The sequence below is a fragment of the Theropithecus gelada genome, chromosome 16, assembly GCF_003255815.1.
Source record: "Theropithecus gelada isolate Dixy chromosome 16, Tgel_1.0, whole genome shotgun sequence".
In the NCBI taxonomy this organism is placed as follows: domain Eukaryota; kingdom Metazoa; phylum Chordata; class Mammalia; order Primates; family Cercopithecidae; genus Theropithecus; species Theropithecus gelada.
In genome coordinates this window covers 46,242,413-46,267,565 of record NC_037684.1, presented here as the reverse complement: position 1 = coordinate 46,267,565, position 25,153 = coordinate 46,242,413, and the positions used below count along the sequence as shown (strand labels likewise).

Genomic DNA, 25,153 nt, shown 5'->3' with positions numbered 1-25,153 from the left:
ATAACAGATGCTGATGAGGTTGCAGAAAAAAGGGAATATATACACTGTTGGTGGAAGTGTAAATTAGTTCAACCATCATGGAAAGCAGTGTGGCAGTTCCTCAAAGTGCTAAAAACAGAACTACCATTCAACCCAGCAATCCCGTTACTGGGTTTATACACAGAGGAATAGAAAGCATTCCACCGTAAAGACACGTGCACATCAATGTTCACTGCAGCACTATTCACAATAGCAAAGACATGGAATCAACCTAAATGCCCATCAGTGACAGGTTGGATAAAGAAAATGTGGTACATACAAACCATGGAATACTATGCAGCCATTAAAAAAAGAATGAGATCATGTCTTTTGTGGGAACACAGATGGAGTTGGAGGCTATTATCCTTAGCAAACTAACGCGGGAACAGAAAACCAAATGCCAGTTGTTCTCACTTACAAGTGGAAGTTAAATGATGAGAACTTGTGGACAAAAAGAAGGGAACAACAGACACTGGGGCCTGCTTGAGGGTGGAGGGTGGGAGGAGGGAGACGATCAGAAAAAGTAACTATTGGGTACTAGGCTTAGTACCTAGGTGACAAAATAATCTGTACAACAAACCCCCGTGACATTAGTTCACCTATAGAACAAACCTGCACATGTAGCCCTGAACCTAAAATAAAAGTGTTTTTTTTGTTTGTTTTTTGTTTTTTTTTTTTTTTTAAAAAAAACGAATGTGGTGTCTCACGCCTGTAAGCCCAGCACTTTGGGAGGCCGAGGCAGGTGGATCACCTGAGGTCAGGAGTCCGAGACCAGCCTGGCCAACATGGTGAAACCCCATCTCTACTAAAAATACAAAAATTAGTCGGGTGTGGTGGTGTGTGTCTGTAGTCCCAGCTACTCTGGAGGCCGAAGCAGGAGAATTGCTTGAACCTGGGAGGCAGAGGTTACGGTGAACCAAGATTGCACCACTGCATTCCAGCCTGGGTGACAGAGTGAGAATCTATCTTTAAAAAAAAAAAAAAAAAAAAAAAGTTTTAATATTGTAAGAGACAATTACCTGAGAAAATTAGCTTTCAGGACCATACTATATAGTTCCTTAAGAAAAGCAGGTAATATATATATATATATATATTTTAAAGGCCTTATAACGTCTTGAGGAATCTCAAAAAGGAATTTTAAAATTTGAGGCTAAAACTCCAACTTGGTCAAGTGGATACGTCTGTCTGATGTATTAATACCTGTTACGCTCAGCTGGGTCTTACTGACAAACCTAAATGGATCACAGGAAAATACCAGCATCTGTAAAGAATTAGCTAATCATATTACTGTTATTTAAAGAGGCCTCAATTGGGCAGTGGGCATCTTACAAAAGAGGAAAGAAATATGCCTGAAACTCTGAAAAATGTTCCACCTCACTTGTTGTAGTCAAAGAAATACACATTAAGCGAAATGTCATTTCCCCCATAAATAAATACATTTATTTCAAAATGAGAAATACCAGGGCTAAGAAGTAGCATAATGGAAATTGCACACTGTTCATGGGTAAGTGACACAGCCTTCCTGGAAATTTATTAGGCAATTGTATCATGGCCCTTTGATCAGCAGTTGAACTTCTGGGAACTTTGTCCAAATTCTAATTATTTGTATAATTAAAAGTTTTACAATGATATTTATAAGAAAAAGAGTCTAGAAATAGCTGAAAAGTCCAATGATGTGAGAATGTAAATAATAATTTGTGTTACCTGAAACTAACTGTCTTGTTTCTTTGGGAAACAAGAAGGCGGGGACAATATAAGTTGATCCCCTTCTGTTCTGCTTTTGATTGGCCTTTGGTTTTGTTTGTGTATACATGTTACTTAGTGAATATACGTTGCTGGCCACTCTTCATTTTGTTTTGTAACAGGGGTTTAGAAAGAGTTTTTCCAGGGATTTGATGTTTTCTGCACTTAACAAATGACGATTTGCCATTTGTGCTAATCCAGCCAAATCATCTCCAATGATATCGTGGGAATGTTGTTAAAGCTCTCTCTTGGCTAGTGCTCTGTTAATTAGCATTGCCGTATTCATCGGAGGCCTGCGATTCCATCACTGCGTCCATTAGATTTAGCCGGTTACACCATCTCAGGGACCATGTACATTCTGTGTTGCTGGTGTGATTGGGCCCATGGGCTATGAAAACGGAGGTTAACTTGGCATATATCTATCAAGATGTTCTCAGTCTGAGGTTCTTGAATCCGTAAGGACCCAACAATTATTTCAAAATGGTCTGTGTAGTTTTTGCTGGATTGTAACCTTCGCTGTACTTTCAAAGGCGGCTGCTGATCCAGATGGTTTGGGGTCATTCACTAGAGGACTTCAGAGATTTCTGCTCTGCAGGGAGGAAGCCAGACCTCGAAGGGCAGAGGCTTACCTGGGCAGCAGGGTTTGCTCATGGCCCCTGGGCTTGTGCCTGTAAGACCTGTGTCTGCTTTTCTCCATCCTATGGTGTTTTGTGGCCATAATCACGTCCTCTGTTTTGGGGAAGAGGAAATCAGGGAAGCGGATGCATCAGAAAATGTCACCTGGTGATTCTGTGGGAAAAGTGAGCCTGGGACTTTTCTGTCTGTTTCATTGTCATCCTCACCCTTACATGTAGCACTGTGGTTCCTTTCCAGGAAAGATGGAGTGAGAAGGATGAGAGGCTGAGCCCCGGCAGTGGGTCCTTTCTTTGTGTGAATTCTTAGATGCTTAATTACAAATTAAAAAATAAAATTTTAATGATGGGCAACTTTTTTTCCTAACAACAAAGAATCTTTTTATTCTCCTTCCCAAAAGAAGTATAAGCCCATGCTGCGGGTTTAGCATGGGTAAATATTTTCTGCTTGCAGCTACTTTATGCTTAGAAATAGTCGGTCTAATGGGTTAAGAAATACTACTATTGGCTGGGCATGGTGGCTCAAGCCTGTAATCCCAGCACTTTGGGAGGCCGAGACGGGCGGATCACGAGGTCAGGAGATCGAGACCATCCTGGCTAACACGGTGAAACCCCGTCTCTACTAAAAAATACAAAAAACTAGCTGGGCGAGGTGGCGGGCACCTGTAGTCCCAGCTACTCGGGAGGCTGAGGCAGGAGAATGGCGTAAACCTGGGAGGCGGAGCTTGCAGTGAGCTGAGATCCGGCCACTGCACTCCAGCCCGGGCGACAGAGCAAGACTCCGTCTCAAAAAAAGAAAAAAAAGAAATACTACTATTACAAAATGTTTCAGGTTTGTCTGCAAGTAAGAATGATTATAGATACGAGATTTCCTCTGAGTCTTTCCCCACTCTGGTCACAGGCAGTGAGAGCTCACCAGACTCTTTCTCACTGCAGCAACTGCTCCCACTACGTTTTCTGGTAAGCCATGAGCAGTTCAGCCTTTGCTCCACCCCTCCCACCCCCTTCATCCCCAGTCAACCATGAGGCCCTAGTTAAAAGAGGGGCTTCTGGAGGCCAAGATGCTGAGTCAACTCCTGAGTCCACTGCAGACTGGCTGTGTGACCTGGGACCAGTTACTCTGCCTCTCTGTTCTTCAATTTACTCATTCGTTAAAGGGGATTAATCTCCATTTCGTGGGGCTTTTGTAAGGATTGAGGACTCATTGAAGATAAGTTCCCAATATTACCTGTGAACCAGTCTCTGATGTTGTTTTGCTTCTGCGTTTGCCATTGGCTATTTCATCCCTAAAAGAAATAGTCCCCCTTCTATTCCTCCTTCCCAAATCCCACTTCAAAAGTGCCCAAACCTTTCCCATTTCAAGAAACCTCACGAGGTTCTTGTCACTCTGGCACACCCTCACATCCCACAGTGTGCTTGGCAATTGCCTCCGCTAACGGATCATCCTTTTCCCACGCGCTAGCATTTTACTTGATGGGTGTGATGGTTGAACTAGCCTTACCAGGAGAGGCAAGAAAATTCATTGCTCACGACGCATCATACTCTGTAATGATTTATTTGGACTAATCTTCCTTGTTGCAGACTCATTAGTGGCTGTCACCAAATGGTGGCTTATTTAACTTTCACAAGGACGTGAGGCATTCACACCCTCCTGTTTCCTACTAGGGAAGGCATTGACGTCAGTTTTCACACACTGGAAGCCCGGGGCCAGGCGTGCGTTTTAATTTTGAGGAAGAACTCTTTATGCTCCTTGATGTTCCTATGAAACACAAGCATAGCGCTAGAATTTGCTCGTGGTGCCTTTGAGGTCTGTTGTTCTCTGTGTAGCATCTGGAGGAGATTGAGAGTAGGATCCTTTTGTGACATTGACAAAAACAAGTGCAACCGTTGGTGATTGTTACAGTGTGTGTTTTGCCCCTTAGATTGGAGGGAATTTATGTGTGTCTTCCCTGTCTACCCTCTCTTAAATTATAAAATCCCCAAGGGGCCAGGTGCAGTGGCTCATGCCTGTAATCCTAGCACTTTCGGAAGCCAAGGCAGGTGGATCGCTTGAGTCCAGGAATTTGAGACCAGAATGGTCAATGTGGCAAAACCCCATCTCTACTGAAAAGAAAAAAAAATACAGAAGGCTGGGCGCGGTGGCTCATGCCTGTAATCCCAGCACTTTGGGAGGCTGAGACGGGTGAATCACGAGGTCAGGAGATCGAGACCATGACGAAATCCCGTCTCTACTAAAAATACAAAAAATTAGCCGGGCGGGGTGGCGGGCACCTGTAGTCCCAGCTACTTGGGAGGCTGAGGCAGGAGAATGGCGGAACCTGGGAGGCGGAGCTTGCAGTGAGCCGAGATCGCACCACTGTGCTCCAGCGTGGGCGACAGAGCCAGACTCTGTCTCAAAAAAAAAAAAAAAAAAATACGGAGGTTAGCTGGGCATGGTGGCGTGCACCTGTAGTTCTAGCTACTCAGGAGGCCAAGGTGGGAAGATTGCTTGAGCCTGGGAGGTGGAGGCTGCAGTAAGCTGAGATTGTACCACTGCACTCCAGCCTGGGCAACAGAGTGAGACCCTGCTCAATCAATCAATCAATCAATCAATCAAAAGTCTTCAAGAGAAGAGATTTTTCTTTTGGCCTCTATCAACTCTCACTGGAGAGCATCTAGCGCAGGCCTGTGTGTTCAGACCAGACACAGGAAATCAGGAATCTTTGCTGACTGACCTAGGAGAAAGCTGAGGACCTTCCACCATGACCCAGGTTAGTTCATGGACAGCTCTTGGGGACTGCTTTGCTCATGTCTTTAGTGTCTGTGAGCTTGAAATCCCAGATGTTTAGTTCAATTTCTCGACCAGCATGTGCAGCCTGAGTCATCTACATATTGTCTACTCAAAATGTATGAACACCTCTCCCCGCTTGTGTGCACCATTTGGGATCAGCAACCGCCTTTGAAAGTACAGCGAAAGTTACAATCCAGCAAAAAATACACACTTTTGGAATAATTGTTGGGTCTTTATGGATTCAAGAACCTCAGACTGAGAACGTCTTACTAGATAAATGCATACATGCACAAAGGAGATCTAATATCTCAGGATGTCACTGAGTAGCAGTTGTATGCACCCACACGCACATACACATACACACATGCACACACACACATACATGCATACACATGGTGTGGATACCACACAATGAGTGTGGAGCTTCGCCTCGTGTAAACACTGCCTGGGAGGAGTTGCTATCCAATTGAGACAGCTGAATTCTCCACAGGCTGGTGTTGTGAGTCAGGGCTACTGACCAATGGAGGACTGGCATCCTTGCATTGTGGAGGATCAAAGACCTCCCTTTTCCTAATGGAACTGAGATCCAGCTGTTAATAAGAGAGAAATGATTGGGAGCTGGGGAGGAGTGCGTCTACTTGCCTTGTACTTTCTTACTTTCCAATCTGTACTTGTATGATTTGAGTAAATAAATACAAAATGATTTTCTTTTTTTCTTTTCTTTTCTTTTTTTTTTTTGAGACGGATCTTGCTCTGTTGCCCAGGCTGGAGTCCAGTGGCCCGATCTCGGCTCGCTGCAATCTCCGCCTGCCAGGTTCACACTACTCAGCTGTCGGAGTAGCTGGGACTACAGGCACCCACCACCACGCCTGGCTAATTTTTTGTATTTTTAGTAGAGACGGGGTTTCGCTGTGTTAGCCAGGATGGCCTCGATCTCCTGACCTTGTGATCTGCCCGCCTCGGCCTCCCAAAGTGCTGGGATTACAGGTGTGAGCCACTGCGCCCGGCCACAAAATGATTTTCAAAAGAAGTTTTTTCTTTTAATGTTTTTTAAATTTATTTAAGCATTAAAGGCTTCATGAATTAGGCAGCATTCAAAACTAGAAGACATTCAGAGAGCTCTGCCTTTTTTGAAGTTCGAGCAGGAAATAAAGTATAGAAATAGCTTAATTGGTTACAGTTAGGCATTTACCTTATTTGGACATAGTCTAATCAGTTGGCTGCCTGTGGTTGGCTGAAGTTTGGCTACCTGTGATTGGTTGAAGCTCGGCTGCTTGTGATTGGCTGAGATCTAGCTATCCTATTACAAAAAATATATACTCCTAATGAGATTTTCATTTGTATACATACTAAGTTAGGCTGTAGTTCACTATGAAGCAACTCAAAGTACAGCCTCAGACCAATAGTCTCCTGCTTATTTAATTTAACAGACGTGTGAGTTATGTTTGCTGGGTTATTTTCTCTCCCAATAGAGGGACCCTTCTTTCTCTCTGTGCCATCGCATGTTTAAGATTCACTCAAGACCCATTTCCTCTAGAAAGTCTTCCCCACAAATCCATCCCATGCTGTGAACTGAAGGCTGGATGCTGTCTCCCACTCTTGTCCTCGCAATTTCAGATCCACGCAATTTGCCTCTATTATGAATAAACAAACAGCCCAGGGGACCATGGATATTTAGGACAAGCTGGTTGTAAGAATGACATTCTTCCAATATAAGCCAATTTGTAAAGGCATTTTTAAAAGGAAGGTTTGCTCAGGAAACCCAAGGGATGGGTGCTATGGGTGGCCTATGAATGTCTGTGGCACGTGGGCTGCAGTTCTGCCCTTCTCTCTCCTTCCCTCGGGCTGCCTGGTTTCCCATCTCTGCTTGTTGATGTATATCTGATTCCTTCTGATTGTCTCTCCAGCCGCTTCCCTCATTCCACTGTGGCAGAGCTGCTGGCACATCATGTGATTTTTCAGATTCAGCTTGCACGTTGGAGTCGCCAAGTCTCCCTGGGGAGGGATTCTGATTGGCTGAACCAGGCATCTGAATTGGTTCCTATAAATCAGTATGACCAGGAGAGCAGGGTCACATATTATGTAATTCTGCAGGGCCATGGGAGAGGGAACATGATAGTAACAATAACCATCAATACAATCAGCACTTAGTACATTCTAAGCACTTTCAGACATTGTTACATTTAATCCTCACAAAACCCTTATGACATAGGTAATCCTATTATTCTAGTTTTACGAATCAGGAAGCCACAGCACAGGGAGGTGACATAACTTGTTTGGCGCTACACAGCTGACCAGTGGCTGAGTCAGGAAGGGAAGCAGGCAGCATGGTTCTGGAATCTGTGTTTCTAATCATGACTCAACATTGCTTGTCTTAAACAGGCATTGCTACGATACCACATCTTCATCTTTTTTATCCTTCTTGGTACCTATGCATTGGGCGCTGAATGCCTATTCAGTGGTTTCTTTTTTTCTTTTTCTTTTTCTTTTTTGAGACAGGGTCTTACTCTGTCACCCAGGCTGGGGTGCAATGGTGCGATCACAACTCGCTGCAGCCTCAACTTTCGGGGCTCAAGCCATCCTCCCATCTCAGCCTCCCAAGTAGCTGGGACTACAGGTGCATACCATCATGCCCAGCTAATTCTTTATTTTTATTTTTTGTAGAGATGGGATCACGCCATGTTGCCCAGGCTGGTCTCGAACTCCTGGGCTCAAGCCATCTGCCTGCCTCAGCCTCCTAAAGTGTTGGGATTTCAGGAGTGAGCCACCATACTCGGCCTCATCAACGAATTGTTCGCTGAATGAATGGATGCCTGAGTGAATGAGAGAACACACAGAACCTTGCATAGTCTACAGGAAGTTCGGGGGTAGAAGCTTCTTCCTGCTGTAGCTTGCTGGAGAGTTAATGTGCCCATGTTCAAAGCGCTCTCTTTCCCCATCTCTCTCTCTCTCCTTTTTTTTTTTTTTTTGCTCAGACAAGAGTGAAAATGGTGAGGCGTATCAGAGAAAGAAAGCGGCAGCCACTGGCCTTCCAGAGGGTCCTGCTGTCCCCGTGCCTTCTCGAGGGAACCTGGCACAGCCCAGTGGCAGCAGCTGGAGGAGAATCGCGCTGCTCATCTTGGCCATCACTATACACAACGTTCCAGGTGAGGTCTTGTCCGTGAGCGCGCCAGCCACTGCCTGAAGGTAAAATCATTTGTCAGCACAATTGTCTGGCTGGAAAAGGGGAATGGGCAGTTGTGACGTGGGTCCTTCTTGGAGGGGAGTGAAGGTGGCAGTACAAGTCCTTCTTGACTTTATTTTGTGATCATCAGAGCTTGATCATCATATGTGGAAACTTCCCATTCCAGTTCATTTAAACAACTTTTACTTCCTTTTTTTGACATATGAGTTACCAAGTTATTTGGAGCATAAATTCATAACTGTTACATGATTGCTGTGGAGGGTGTCTTTTATAAATACTGGATATCTCTGGTTCTGCTTAATGCTATTTGAAAGTATAGTTGACCTTTGAACAACACAGATCTGAACTACGTGAGTTCACTTACACTCAGATTTTCTTCCACCTCTGCCCCCCTGAGAGAGGAACACCAACCTCTCCTCTTTCTCCTCTTCCTCAGCCGACTCAGTGTGAAGATGAGGAGGATGAGACCTTTATGATGACTCCCTTCCACTTAATGAATAGTAAATATATGTTATTTTTCTTATGAATTCCTTAATAACATTTTTTCTTGAGATTGCTATATTGTAAGAGTACAGTTTATAATACATACAACATGCAAAATATGTATTAATTGACAATGTTATTGGTAAGACTTCTGGTCAACAGCAGGTTATTCATAGTTAAGTTCTGGGGAAGCCAAAAACTCTATGCAGATTTTCTGCTGCACAGGAAATCAGCATTCCTGACGTCTGCATTGTTCAAGGGTGAACTCTATTGAGTTCCGTATAATTTGGCAGTGATAATTACCTTACCTGCCTTCTTTATGTAGGCATCTTTCTGCAATGTTCTTACCAATCCTTTCCTATTTAGCATTTTAGAGTAATTTCTTTTATGTCTTTTTTTTTTTTTTTTTTTTTAAAGACAGAGTCTTGCTCTGTCCCCCAGGCTGGAGTGCAGTGGAGCAATCTTGGCTCACTGCAACCTCTGCCTCCCGGGTTCAAGCGATTCTCCTGCCCCAGCCTCTCGAGTAGCTGGGATTACAGGTGTACACCACCATGCCCGGCTAATTTTTTGTATTTTTAGTAGAGACGGGGCTTCACCATGCTGGCCAGGCTGGTCTTGAACTCCTGACCTCAGGTCATCCACCTGCCTCGGCCCTGCAAACTGCTGGGACTACAGGCGTGAGATACCACGCTGGCCTGTTTTATGTCTTTAGATGTATTTTAATTGGAAACAAAGGACATATTAATGCCTTATTTCAGAAATAATGAATGCTTCTTTTAGAGCAACTAGAAAACATGATTAAGCATAGGAAATGATAGATATTTTTAAAAATAAATAAATTGAGGGAACCTGAGCAATTTGAGATGCATTTTGAAATTCCAACTCTCTCACTTCCTAACGAGGTTATCTTGACAAATTGCTTGAACCCCCTGAACCTTGGTGTTCTCATCTAAGAAATGGGGATAATGCCACAAGTGGCTTATTCTGAGAATTAAATGAGATGCTAAATATACACACAACTTTCAGTACAGTGCTTGGGACATATGAGCACTTGAAAAATGGGAGCCATTGTTGGCATCAGTGATACTCCTGCTGCCTCTTCAGCCATGATTTCCTTGATCTCGAGATCTTAAACATGCCGATCCACCTTTTGTTGTTTGGGAACTCAAGCTTGAGCAATAATCTTCCCCAGGGGACATCCTTGGGTGGTACATTTTCTGAGTCCTTGCAGAGTTCATGGTGTCAATCTGTTATTCTAATACACGAGCAAGAACTTGGCTGGGCAGAGCTTTCTGGTCGTGACATTTTTTCTCTTCAAACCTTCTGCAGATGTTGACCCATTGTCTTCTGGCTTTAGTATTGCAGAGGCAAAAAGCACGGCCACACTGAGTCTCTTCCTCTGTATAACTTGATGTTGTTTTGCTTGCACAATGAAGACTTTTTTTTGGGTCATCTTTAAAGAGTGAAAATTCTAATATATATTGTATATTCTAGTATATATTAAATCTGCCTAAAGCACTATGTGTTTAATTACTTTTTATGCTCAGATATTTCTCTAGATAAGAAGCACATTCCTCTGTTATTTCTATTCTAACCTTAGGCATTTGTACCATATGATCATAGGAAGGCCCGTTTTCCCAATATTTTCATCAGTATATGTGTCTCCCTCATTCCCCTTGTCTTTTAGTGATGAACAAACTTTTTTTAGTTAGTTTTCCGATTTTTATTTTTATTATTTATTTATTTATTTTTTAATGAGACAGAGTCTCGCTCCGTCGCCCAGGTTGGAGTGCAGTGGTGCGATCTCAGCTCACTACAATCTCCACTTCCCAGTTCAAGCGATTCTTCTGTCCCAGCCTCCCGAGTAGCTGGGATTAAAGATGTGCGCCATCATGCCCAGCTAATTTTTGTATTTTTCGAAGAGACGGGGTTTCACCATGTTGGCCAGGCTGGTCTTGAACTGCCGGCCTCAAGTGATTAGCCCACCTCAGCCTCTCAAAGTGCTGGAATTATGGGTGTGAGCCACAGCATCGGACCCTGTTGGTTTTCTAGATCTCAGTATTCAGTATGCCTTGAGATAACGATGGGGTCTTATATGGAACTCACTGCACAAAGATGCCCAAAGTGGGTTAGCCTTGGTGGAAGACCCTGCTCATGCACACCCAGTATCTTGAAGAGCTCATTGGAAGACCCCTTGGTCCCCTGCAAAGGACTGCTTAAGAGCCGTGACAGCCACTTTTAGCCTGTTAAGTGCTAATAGTTAGAGAGGAAAGGTTACTTGTTTTTCATTCATAATAGTAGCTGTCTTTCTGCCATTTATGACCCCTTCTTTAACCAACTGAGCAAGAGTAAAGATCTGCCCAGTGGATTTCGTGTTAAATAGGGTAACTACACTGAGGTGTAAATTATGATGACTATTTCTCTGAAGAACAAAAATGTAGTCTAAGGTCCAGACTTTCTGGCAATGGACTGAGTACCCAACTTCCCTCTAATGGACCCTTTTCTCTACCACACCTGCCACTGTACTTGGGTGATTCATTATGCTCAGCTGGAATCATTTCCTGGCTCATTTCGATAGAAGGCCAGGCTGGTTCAGAGTTTACTTTCTCAAATGTTTGTTGACTACAGTGACAACTTGGAATAAAGCCAGAAACAGTAGGCAGATGTGTGGAATGACAGCAATATTTCTTGATCCTAAATGAGCATAAATTAAAATCTTACTTCTTCCTTGACAGGAGACCCTCTTCTGTGTCTTTCGAGTTTCTAAGTTCAGCCTTTGTCACTTTTATGGTGATGCAAAAGTATCTTTTGAAAGAAGAATTGAGGCTGGGCACAGTGGCTCACGCCTGTAATCCCAGCACTTTGGGAGGCCAGTGTAGGCGGATCACTTGAGGCCAGGAGTTTGTGACCAGCCTGGCCAACATGGCGAAACCCCGTCTCTACTAAAAATACAAAAATTAGCTGGGAGTGGTGGCGCATGCCTGTGATCCCAGCTACTCGGGAAGCTGAGGCAGGAGAATCACTTGAACCCAGCAGGTAGAGGTTGCAGTGAGCTGAGATTGCACCACTGCACTCCAGCCTGGGTGACAGAGCGAGACTCTGTCTCAAAAAAATAATAAAATAAAAAATAAATTGAAATGAGGATTGAGTGCCTTCTAGGAATCTCAACTGAGTTAGATTTCACCAGAAGCATGGTGTTAATAGTCACTGGTTCAGTAAATTGGGGGACAGCTGGCTTGCCTGGATGGAGAGGTTTGAAGGGACATTTCTTTCCCAGTCTTGTATTTTATTTATTATATTTGAGTATTGTATTCCATGTACTTGGGTTATATCAGTACTAAAACAGGCCAAGATCTCTGGCCTTCTATAACCAATATTATAGCAAGGTGAGATAGTTGATGAACATCAGAATAAATGAATTTTATATTGTGTTAGAAGGTGGTTAGTGATTTAAAAAAAGAAAAAGTTCAGGGGAGAAGAGATGGTACAGTGTTAAAGGAAGAAATTGCCATTTTAAATAGAGTAGGTAGGGAGGGGCTCCTTGAGATGGCCTTGCATTTGAGTCAGTCGTGCAGATCTCTGGTAAAGAGTGAGTGTTTTAGGCAGAGGGAATAGCCAATGCAAAGGCCCTGAGGCCGGAGCATGTCTAGCGCCCACAAGGAGTAGCCAAGAGTCCACAGCAGGGTGAGCAGCAGGGAGAGAAATACAAGGTGAGGGCAGGGATGTCAGCTCTGCCTTTAGATGGAACTTGGAGGCATACAAATGTTTGTGTTTGCTCTGTGTATGATGAGCCATTGCAGGGTTTTGAAGAGGGTGCGTATGACTTGACTTGAGCTTTGAAAGTTGGTTTCTCTTTAGGTGTTGAATTGAGATGGGACTTAGGAGGGGTAAGGATGGAAGCAGGGAGGCCTGTGTGGAGGCCACTGCAGAATCCAGATCAAAGATGACAGTGGTACAGATGAAGGTGGTAGTGCTGGAAGTGGTGAGAAGGGATCCCTTCCAGGGTCCTGATTGAAGGTGGAGCCAATGGGATTTGCCAATGGATCGGATGTGGGATGTGAGAGAAAGCGAGGAGCCAGGGGAGACCTGGAGGTTTCAGGGCTTCCCAGCTGCAAGGATGGAATTGCCATCAACTGAGACGAGGAAGGCTGCAGCTGGAGGAGCTTTAGGGGGACTATCAAGAATTCGTTTTTTGATCTTGAGGTTTGATTGCCATTAGACATTCAAATGGAGATACTGACTAGACAGCTGGATGGATGGAGTTTGGAGTTGGATTGCAAAGTCTAGCTAAGAGTTATAGATTTGTGAATCATTGGCACATGAATGGTTTTTGTTTTTTTGTTTTTTGTTTTTGAGACAGTCTGTTCTGACGCCCAGGCTGGAGTGCAGTGGTGCAATTTCGACTCACTGCAACCTCCGCCTCCTGTGTTCAAGAGGTTCTTCTGCCTGAGCCCCTCGAGTGGTTAGGACTACAGGCACGTGCCATGACAACCGGCTACTTTTTGTATTTTTAGTTGAGGCGGGGTTTCGCCATATTGGCCAGGCTGGTTTTGAACTCCTGGTCTCTAGTGATCCACCTGCCTTGGCCTCCCACAGTGCTGGGATTACAGGCGTGAGCCACTGCGCCTGGCCCCTTGGCACATGAATGTTCCTTAAATCCCTGACACTGGATGAGGCCACCAAGGGTCTAACTACAAATAGATGTGTCTTCAAAGACCCACTGTGGCTCATTCCTCGAGTCTCCAGCTCCTACTCCTGTCTAATGAGAAGTGAACTCCCTCACCATTACTGTCAAGCAGCTTCATGTCTTTGATGAGGACCATTTTAAGAGCCTGTTTGGAGCCAGCTTACCTTTCAAAAGGTCTCTTCTTTAACACTATCCTTTATAGTGTATTAAAAATTTAACTAGAGCTTTGAGATTCCCTGAGACTCTGGGTTTTTAAGACAGACTTTTCACAATGACTAAATGGAGAATTGATTTTTTTTTTTTTGAAGTATTTTGTCTTTGCTATTTCAGTTTTGTATGTCCTGAGGATGACATTTTGTTTAAATTTTTTTTTTTTTTAATGTGGAAGGAAAATGGAAGGCTTGTTAATAGTAGCCTATCTCCCCGAGATATCCGGGGTGTGAGGACACACCCGTAGGCATATGCACACATCTGGGGCTCTTGGGTTAATATTTAATACACATGTGCAAGGTCAAATACTTCTTAAGCTTCTGTGGTTCACGGTTGTCCTGTGAATGTGATGAGTTATGCACCATCTCACAAGAGAATGTTGTACACATGTCTTAGTCTGTTCAAGCTGCCATTACAAAATGCCATAGAATGGGTAGCTTAGAAACTACAGAAATTTATTTCTCCCAGTTCTGGGAGCTGGAAGCCTGAGATCGGGCTGCCAGCATGGTCATGGTCAGGTTCTGGTGAGGGCCCTTCTCCGGGTTGTGGATAACTGTCTTCTCGTATCCTCACGTGGTGGAAAGAGGGCACTCTCTGGAGTCTGTTTTCATAAGGTTGTTAATCCCATTCATAAGGGCTCCATCTCATGACCTAATCACTTCCCTGAGTCCCCACCTCCTAATACCATCCATTCCCCAAGTCCCCACCATCCTAATACCCATACCATTGGGGATTAGGTTTCAAAATATGAATTTTGGGGAGACATAAACCTTGAGACCACAGCCACACACAATATTTTGCAGACAATTCTGGGTGTTTAGACTTTATGGAGTCTATTCACAACCCTAGAACAGGAAAGAACCCCTCCCCAGACTGGGTGCAGTGGCTCACGGCCTGTAATCCCAGCACTTTGGGAGGCCGCAGTGGACAGATCACGAGGTCAGGAGATCGAGACCATCCTGGCCAATGTGGTGAAACCCCATCTCTACTAAAAATACAAAAGTTAGTTGGGTGTGGTGGCACTTGCCTGTAATCCCAGCTACTCAGGAGGCTGAGGCAGGAGAATTGCTTGAACCCAGGAGACAGAGGTTGCAGTGAGTCAAGATTGTGCCACTGCATTCCAGCCTGGAGACAGAGCAAGATTCGTCTCAAAAAAAAAAAAAAAAAAAGAACCCCTTCCCTTTAGAGGACAAAGAAAAGTATACTTGTGCAAATTAAATGCCTTAGGAAGAAATGGTAATGACTGAGGGAGGCCAGCAGATGCAGGCAGGCGCAGTAAAAAGAACACTAACAGGCAGACGCCTCCTTAAACAGAGTTAAGACGCACCCGCCTTCTTCTAAGCTACTTCCCTGGCCTCTGCTTGGGTGCATCTGTCGGGGTGGTCTAGGGCGTTTGCGTCTGCTGGAGAAGGACACCCCGAGGAAACAAAAATGTTTTCTAGAAAACCAACCCGTGATTGCAGCCTTTTGAGCATACTGTCTCTTGAAGTGCTTTTCATGCAGTATCATACAGATTGAAGGGCTCTGAGCCTTCCAAAGATTCCTGGCCCTTTTGTTTTTGAATGGAATTAAAAATCACCTAGCAATTGAGTCCCTACTAATCTCTTATCATGAGTAGCTTATGATCTCAACAGTGAACTACACCATTGTTTTGTATGGGAGAAAGTTAAATTGGAAGCTTAAAGGGATTCTAGGGGTTATCTCATTCAAATACTCATTCATTTGAAATTTTAGGGGGTTTTGGTAAATTATCATTATGGCTCCTTCTAGCTTTAGCATTGGATGATTCTGTGAAGAATCATAGAAATAGTAATTATTAATTACATTTATTTAACAAAGTTAATCACTTCTTCCTTTGTGATGCCTTGCTGTATCCTTTATATTCTGTTACAATAGTTATCACTCTTACAATTACCTGTTTGTTTTATTTATTTATTTATTTTTAATTTTTGTCAGTAACATAGCAGGTGTATAGATTTATGGGGCACATGAAATATATGTGCGTGCATGCACACACATAGTTTTTTGAGACAGGATCTCACTCTGTCACTCAGGCTGGAGTGCAGTGGTGTGATCATGGCTCACTGCAGCCTCAACCTCCTGGGCTCAGTTGATCCTCCTACCTCAGCCTCCTGAGTAGCTGGGACTACAGGTGCATGCCACCACACCCAGCTAATTTTTTTTTTTTTTTTTTGTATTTTTTGTAGAGACAGGGTTTTGCCATGTTGCCTAGGCTAGTCTCGAACTCCTGGGCTCAATAGATTCTCCTGCCTTAGCCTCCCAAAGTGCTAGGATTACAGGTGTGCACCACCTCACCTGGCCTGCATGAAATATTTTGATAGAGGTATATAATGATAACCCATCAACTAAAGTATTTATCCTCTGTGTTACCAACAATCCAGTTATACCCTTAGTTATTTTAAAATATACAGTTATTACATTATTGACTATAGTAACCCTGTTGTGCTATCAACTACTAGGTCTGATTCATCTATTTTTTTTTTTGTATGCTATTAACCATCTCTACCTTCCCCCCCGACTCCCCGACTGCCCTTCCCAGCCTCTGTTAACCATCCTTCTACTCTCTATCTACTCTCTATCTCCATGAGTTCAATTGTTTTAATTATTAGCTCCCACAAATATGTGAGAACATGAGAAGTTTGTCTTTCTGTGCCTAGCTTAGTTCACTTAACATAATAACCCCCAGTTCCATCCATGTTGTTGCAAATGACAGGATCTCATTCATTTATATGGCTGAATAATACGCCATTGTGGGTATGTACCATATTTTCTTTATTCATTCAACTCTTGGTGGCTGCAATTACCTGTATTTAAACATGTGTATTTGCCCCTAATAGACGGAGCTTCTTGCAAGAAGTTCTATACTGCTTTCTTTTTGGGGGACCCAATGTTATAACACATACCGAAGCTTAGATATATTCAATATGTATTACATAGTTGAGCATATAGAAGAACTGGTACATTGGATACCTGGCCTCCATTCTAAGAGAGGAGGGGCTGTTTGAGAGTTAGGTGTTCCTAATTTTCTTTCTTTTTGAGACGGAGTCTCGCTCTTGTCGCCCAGGGTGGAGTGCAGTGACACGATCTTGGCCCACTGCAACCTCCGCCTCCTGGGTTCAAGCTTTTCCTGCCTCAGCCTCCTGAGTAGCTGGGATTACAGGCGCCCGACACCATGCCTGGCTGATTTTTGTACTTTTAGTAGAGACGGGGTTTTTGCCATGTTGGCCAGGCTGGTCTCGATCTCCTGACCTCAGGTGATCCACCCGCCTTGGCCTCCCTAACTGCTGGGATTACAGGCGTGAGCCACCGCGCCCAGCTGCCTAATTTTCTTTCTACATTGTCCAGGTGGGCCAAGGGAGGACATTGACTCATGTGGGTCCTGATGATACATTGGCAGACTCTTGCTCTCTTTCGTGTTTGAAGTTATTTATAAAGTTCCACAGAAGAAGAGGGCAGATGAATTGCATGCTTTTTATTTTCCTGTCAATAGTGTCAAGAACCAAGTTTGTTTTGCTGGTTGTTGCTATGACATAGAGTCCTGGGGACCAGTGTTTGTGTCGCTAGAACAGCACGGCAGTTGGTTTTGGTCATGTGGCCTGTCCTCATTGCCAGCTCCTGATAATGGCTTTCAAAGAAATGCTTGAGATTTGAATCCAAAGTGATTTTTTGTTTCAGGTAACAAGAACACAAATTTAGACATGAAAATGTTCACAGTGGTTGGTTATTCCTGGGTGATAGGATTGCAGATGATTTTTATTTTCTTCCTGTTTTTGTGAGATTTATAACTAAGCTTTCCTGTAGTAAATATTTATGACTTGCAATCAGATAAAAATGCTTTTTTGGAAAGGTGAAATTCTTGCTTTTTTTAAGCTTGCCACATTAAACGTTAATGTCTGCAGCACCACGTTGGCGTGGTTCTCACTCCAGATGCATCAGGCTCAGTTCATCAAGGAGTTACCATCACCTAACCACCTCAACACGCCAACCCTCAACACATGCACAGAAGTAGAGAGATGTTATTCCTTTATGCCAGAGATCATCTTACTGGGGTTGTCTTAATATTTAGACAGGTTAGAAGCAGAATGAAGGACTGCCTTGGTTTCCTATGGCTGATGTAACCAATTACCACAAACTTAGTGGCTTAAAACAATCCAGATTTATTCTCCTGCAGTTCTGGAGGCCGGAAGTCTGACATCAGTTTCACTGCGATAAAGTCAAGGGGTTAGCAGGGCCGTGTTCTTGCTAGGGGCTCTAGGGGATAATCCATTCCTGGCCTCTTCCAGCTTCTGCAGGCTGCCGGCATTCCTTAGCTTGTGGCCACATCACTCCAATCAGTACCTCCGTGATCATTGCTTTCTCTTCTGTGCCAAATCTCCCTCTGCCTTTTTATAAAGATCCTTGTGGTTGCATTTAGGGCCCACCCAGATCATCCAGGGTAATCACATCTGAAAAATCTCCTTTATCATGAAAGGTAACATTCACAGGTTCCAGGAATGAGGACCTGGATATATTTGGAGCCAGCATTTGGCCAACCACAGAGACCAAAGGTATATTCTGAATGCAGGCCAGAGATTCTTAGCTTGAGTTCTGAAATGTCTTCAGCAGCCAGCATTCCTTTATAAGTCTAAGCCTGGCTCTTGTGGAGTCTTAGTCTCACCCTGGGACTCCCATGGGCTGTCAGCTGTGTCGTCCTCATTTCCCATCACTGGCTGTCTGTGTTTGAGCCTCTGAAGAATTCCTCAGTCTTAATGAGCCCATTCAGCAACTTATTCCCCTGGTCCTTCATCAAATGAGAGTTTTAGGGTGTTAGTAAAAGATGACGTAATATTTACTTAGCTTATGCGTGTGCAGTGGGGATGGCAGGGAATTGGGGGAAGTGCTGCTGTCCATATCTCATGGGTCCCTTTCCCCTGCCTGCCTCCACTGCTATCTTAACTCCATGTTATCCTTCAGTTCTTCGTGGTGAGCCAATTCACAGTGACAGACATTTGTGGCTTGTGATTATAACTGACATTCTTTTTTCTCAAGGTCAATGTCGTATTTAAATGGTTACTGACCCTACTCCATCTCACACATGATCTGTCGCTCAGTCTCTCTCTTTCTCAAGCAACTTTATTGTGTGGCATTTTCTCATCCCCAAGCTCACTGGTAATTAGGAGGTCTGCCAATTACACTTCCGCACTGAGGAAAGAGTCCCTGTTATCTTTTTTAAAAAGAATGAGATATAATTCGCATACCATAAAATTCACCCTTTTAAAGTTCACAATTCAAGGCCAGGCACAGTGGCTCACGCCTGTAATCCCAGCACTTTGGGAGACTGAGGTGGGCAGATCGCTTGAGCCCAGAAGTTGGAGACCATCCTGGGCAACATGACAAGACCCCCATCTCTACAAAAAATTTAAAAACTAGCCAGGTGTGGTGGTGCATGCTTGTGGTCCCAGCTACTTGGGAGGCTGGGGTGGGAGGATTGCTTGAACCCTGGAGGTCGAGGCTTCAGTGAGCTGTGGTTGTGCCACTGCACTCTAGCCGAGATGACAGAGCAAGACTTTGTCTCAAAAAAAAAAAAAAAGAAAAATAAATTTCACAATTCAATGGTTTTAGTATACCCAAAAGTTTGTGCAACCACCATCACTATCTTTTTAATTTTTAATTTTAATTTTGTGCTTCCAGTAGAGATAGGGTGTTGCTGTGCTGGCCAGGGTGGCTTTGAACTCCTGGCCTCAAGAGAAACTCCTGCTTCAGCCTCCCAAAGTGCCGAGATTATAGGTGTAAGCCACCATACCCAACCTACCACTATTCCTGAACACTCTCATCACCCTGTAAAGAAACCCCACGCTCTTTGAACAGTGCCTCTGAGAAAAAAAAAAAACCGGAATGCTCATTAGCAGTCACTCCCCATTCCTCCCTTGCTCCAGCCCCTGCACTAATCTACTTTGTCTCTATAATTTCACTCACCAGGACTGACTTTCATTTAAATGGTATCATGTAATATGTATGTTTTCGTGTCTGGTTTCTTTCACTTGGCATGATGCTTCCAAGTTTCATTGATGTTGTAGCATGTATCAGCAAGTCTTTCTTTTTATGGCCAGATAATCTTCTATTCTATGGATACACCATGTTTTGTTTACCCTTTCATCAGTCGATGAACATTTGGGTTGTTTTTACTTTTTCGGGTGATGTGAGTAATGCTGCTATGTGTGTTTATGTCTTTGTATGGACCTGTGTTCTCTTGGGTGCATACCTTGGAGTAGAATTGCTGGGTCATATGGAAACCTTTGAACTCTTTGAAGCCAGTTCTTTCCGTTAAGCTCCTTCCCATTCATTCCATACTCCAGCAGAGTCCTTTGAGACAGAGGAGTAACCTCTGTCCCACCTACCATGGCACTTGCTTGGGGGTGTCTATGAGCCCTGCTTTTTTTTTTTTTTTTTTTCCTGAGCAATATACATTTTTATAATACATTTTTTTTTTAATCTAGTGAATTTTCTTCCAAGTCAGTAGACAGATAGGGAAAAAAAAAGTTGTTTTTTGAGTCCTGCTTTCCAACAAAGTGTCAGTTGCTATTGGATTTTGATTTTGTGTGGAATATGGAGGATCTACTGGAGTGCTGGAAAGTCAGCGGACAGCTGCAGGTGGCCGGGGAGGCCGCTGCTGCTGACAGTGGTAATGTGAGCCTGGACCTTCAGCTTGCCCTAGTACAGTCTCCCCGTGCTGCCGGGGTGGCTTGGAGGGGCAGCACAGTGAGACCAGGGCCCCGACTTGCAAGAAGGAGCTACTGGCCATGAGAAAGAACATATTGATTTTTCATTTTCCTGGGGTAAAGACTGAGCAGAAAATTCTATTAGATACAGACCTTTCCGGGAGAAACCATGATGCAACAGCTTCTACTTCACATTGTTCTGCTTCGGGAAACTGAAGGGTCTTCTCAGTAGCCAGCGACCCAGGCTCAGTTAATGAGGAAGCAGAACGCCACACAAAGGCACGCGTCATTGACCGTAATAAAATATACCGATAATACTAAAGGCTGCCACTTACGGGGGCCTTTCAAAGTTCCAGACACTGTATAAAGTGCATCACATACATGATTTAGATACTTGCATCCCTGTTTTACATTTTAGAAACTGAGACCTAGAAAGTTTGACGATCCAGCCCAAGGCTGGGCGTGGTGGCTCACACCTGTAATTTCAGCACTTTGGGAGGCTGAAGCGGGTGGATTGCTTGAACCTGGGATTTGAAGACCAGCCTGGGCAATGTGGGGAAACCCCGTCTCTACAAAAAAAATACAAAAATTAGCGGGGTATGGTGGTGTGTGATTGTTGGCACAGCTACTCAGGAGGCTGAGGCAGGAGAATCGCTTGAGCCTGGGATGTGGAGGCTGCAGAAAGCTGAGATTGTGCTGCTGCACTCCAGCCTGGGTAACAGAGCGAGACCCTGTCTCAAAAATAAAAAATAAAAAAATAAACAAAGCCGAGGCCACACAAGCAGTAATGGGTACAGCTTGAATCACACACTGTCTCTGTGTGTTGCGTCTGGCTCTGGTGAGGCCTGTGTTTCTTGTCTTCCCGTGGATCACACTGTTTTTCAGAGACAGTTGCAGAGAAGTTCAGGAAATGCTTCTTGCTGTTTTTAAGCTTGCCACATTAAATGTTAATGTCTGCAGCACCATGTTGGCGTGATTCTCACTCCAGATGCATTGGGCTCAGTTCAGCAAGGAGACTTGGGCAGGGAAACCTGGGCAGGAAGCCTCCTCTGTCCTCAGGGCCCACCACTGTGGGCACTCTAGGAGACATGTAAAATGAATGCCTGTGAGGCCCCCGCACACCCATCACCACCACCGATGCTTCAGGACCCAGGCAGATGGTCGCCCACAGGGATAGGACAAGCACAACCTTTAGAGCAGAAAGGCCAAGACTTGGATCCTGGAGCCACCAAATGCTTTACTAGGTAGGTTTGTAACCTTAGGTGAGATCATGGGAGTCTTAGCTTTCCCAGCTGTAAAATGCGGATAATAGCTACTTGGCAGTTCATTATTGAGATGACAGCAGTAGCAACAAGCAGGGCCACCCACTGTGTTATCTGCTATTCAGAGTATCATTGGGAGGCAGAGGCAGACAGATCACTGGAACCCAGGAGTTTGAGACCAGCCTGGGCAATGTGGCAGAACCTGTCTCTACAAAAAATACAAAAATTAGCTGGGCGTGGTGGCACACGCCTGTAGTCCCAGCTACTCAGGAGGCTGAGGCAGGAGAATCGCTTGAGCCCAGTAGGTAGAGGCTGCAGTGAGCCGTGCTTGTGCCACTGCCCTCCAGCCTGGGTGACAGAACCAGACCTGTCTCAATAAAAAAAAATAAAGAGTATTATGGTTCCTAGAACACAGCAGGACCTGGAAAACATTAATTCCCCTCCACCTCCTCCTCTTCCCCCGAGCTCTACCACCCACTTGCTTTTGCCTTCACCTTGCTTTGATCCTCAAAAATTGTCTGGTTCTGGTTGTGGAGGTCTTAAATGGGGACGTCTCAGATGGATTTAATTTTCGTTTCCAACAGGTTACATTTGAAGATGCTTCTCATTTACTGCTGGAGTTTGAAAACATTGTAATATTCTCCTTTAATTATCAGTATCTCAGTGGGAAGCCTGACATTATAATTAGCACAGGCTTCTACATGGGATGACATTTTGCTCAACATACCATGTTCCTGGTGTGCACTGAAGCAGAAGCCAGTGGCACACTTCTAAATGACGCTGTTGGATTTGAGCATGAGAGTTGGCACCAGCGCCCAGAGGGCAAAATCGCAACTCTGGGAATCCTCCGTGATCCCAAATAAAAGCGGCAGGGAAACTTTTAGATGTTCTGTCATCTCCTGCACAGGCAACAGACACGCAGATGCCTGAGCCCTACTTTCTGACCTTCAGATCAAGGAAGCTACAGCCAGAGTCAAAGTCTAATGCTGCGCCAGGATTAGGGTTAAAATCAAGACTCATTTCCACGTCGATTGTATTATGCCATCCTCCTACCTATTATGTAAATTAAAGAGAAAACTAAAGCAAGAGAACTTGAATACATTTTTGTATTAGGAATCAAAGTTTCCAGTAACTTTCAGTTGTCTTTCTCCCTTGACCAGGTATTGGCTAGAACATGGTTTAATACAATCTTTGATGTTATGTTATTGTTTTGTTTTTGGAGATGGAGTCTCACTCTGTGGCCCAGGCTGGAGTGCAGTGGCACAATCTCAGCTCACTGTAACCTCCGCCTCCCAGGTTCAAGCGATTCTCCTGCCTCAGCCTCCTCAATAGCTGGAATTACAGGCCTGTGTCACCATGCCCAGCTAATTTTCATATTTTTAGTAGAGATAGGGTTTCACCATGTTTGCCAGGCTGGTCTCAAACTCATGACTTCAGGTGATCCACCCGCCTCGGCTTCCCAAAGAGCTGGGATTATAGGCATGAGCCACCGTGCCCAGCCTATTAAGATCTTTTAGACTTGCTCTGTCCAATTCCATAGTCCCTGGCCACCTGCAGTTCTCTAAATTTAAATGAGTTAAACTGGAATGTAATGCAGACTTTAGCTCCTTAGCGTGACTTAGCCACATGTCAAATACTTGTATCTAGTGGCTACTGTGTTCGACAACTCAAGACGTAGAACGCTTCCATGATCACAGGAAGTTCTGGATAACACCGCACTAGACCCTTAGCAAAAAAAGTAACCTCACAAATTGTTTATTGTGTAGTGCCTGCCCAGGCTTGCCTTGGGAGGAGTTCCATTTCTGGAAGACAGTGTAAGAGAGCTGTTCTCAGTCATGGGGTATGTCCTAAATATATTGTGAATAAAATAATTTGAATGTCAGCCTTTTTGCATTGTTTCTGATAAAGATGCTGCAGAGTCATCCTGTGATACCATTCTCTTGCTCCTGTAGGTTCTGAATTTTTTCTTATTTCCTGAGTGGGGTACTGAAGTGGGTTGCGAGTTGTGCTGGGACTTGTGTAGCAGGCTTGAGAGCATCGTGATGTCTGATGTCAGGGGATGGAAGGAGCTGCACAAGGGCTAAAGTACTAGCTCATCATCCTTTCCTGTGGTGTTATGTATTATCTGCCAGTAGACACCCTGTCCTCACCCCAGCCCAAGCCGACATCATTGGTCTGTGTCAGCTTAGCCCCTCTCACAGAACAGCCTCCTGTGACTTAACTCAGATTTGAAAGAAAGGATGTTAACCGTCAGATGAAAATCACCAGAGCCTTTATTGTCAACTTTCTGCTAGAGTCATTGTCCTGTTCATCCCCCAATGCCCCTAGATAAAACTTTTAGAATACACTGCCTGGAAAAGCTTTGCCTTTCTGTGGGAATGACAGACGTTGATTGTGTAGACCTTTTTTTATTCTTTGTCTGCCAGGAAACACAGCATTTCATTTGCTGCTTTGTGATAAGGATGGAGTGCATTCTCAAGGTCTGAATATCTGAATATCTGAATTCTTCTTCCATGTTATAACCTATTGTTGTACTGCACTTTTGTCCATTTCAAAAGAGGAGGGTTATTAATTAATCGCCACAAGTGATTTCATTCCTGTGTTGCCAGTTTTCTTCATTTTGTTTCCTGGCCACAGACTATTTCTAATCCAGATACAGTGCCTGAAAAGTGTTTTTGTTTGATGATAATGGAGACTGGAGACCAGGTGAGAGGGAATAAAGTAATCTAGTTATAGTTTGACAGTGGTCTCGATTAAGGTCTTGATTGACAAGGGCTTGATTTATTTTTGCTTCACTGTAAAGAAAATTGTAGTTTTTCTAAGAGTTTGGTTTCTTACAATACCTGGCTCCATTGCAAGCAGGATGGACCACCAAGGAACCATCTCATGTGCTGATGAGTCTCCCTCCTCTGTTGAGGTGGCCCCATTTTCCCCAAAGCCCCAGCCAATAACAGGTTTAATTAATTGTTCACGTTTGCGTTGCCTACCTTATAATGGTCCCAGCTTATTCATATTCATATATGCGAATTTTAGTGCATATTAATTATGGATTTAATAAGTCCCTGTTTGTTTTGTCTCCATTCCCTTGATAGCTGTTATGGTGTGGAGTTGAAAATAATTAAAATGTTACTAGTTTTCTGCAAAAAACCATTAACCAAGGGTTGGATTCTGAAATCAGAATTCCATTTTCTTTTTTCTTTCTCTGATTAAATACAGTGGGCGAAATGACACCTAAATGTACTTCTAGGTCTATTCCTTGCTCTGTTGTTTGTCCCACTTTTCAGGGTGGTAATTGCCAGCTGAGTTCTCCATTTGGCATAGATGTGTCATGACTTGAATTAAACAAATTGTATTGCTTTTGGCTGTCATCTTCTTGATGTGGAGATAAATTCAGAGGCGATGAGCTCAGCATGGGGGTTTGGGAGAGGAGAGAAAAAAATAGGTT

General features: G+C 44.0%; 1 protein-coding gene across 4 annotated transcripts in view; it reads left to right on the top strand.

Moving 5' to 3' along the window:
- Positions 1-25,153, top strand: part of SLC39A11 (solute carrier family 39 member 11) — a 459,264-nt gene that overhangs the window by 252,855 nt on the left and 181,256 nt on the right. For all 4 annotated transcript variants that reach the window (XM_025362604.1, XM_025362601.1, XM_025362605.1 and 1 more), the window contains exon 6: positions 8,139-8,309. In XM_025362604.1, the coding sequence (XP_025218389.1) occupies positions 8,139-8,309 (171 nt within the window). The remainder of the gene's footprint in view (positions 1-8,138; positions 8,310-25,153) is intronic.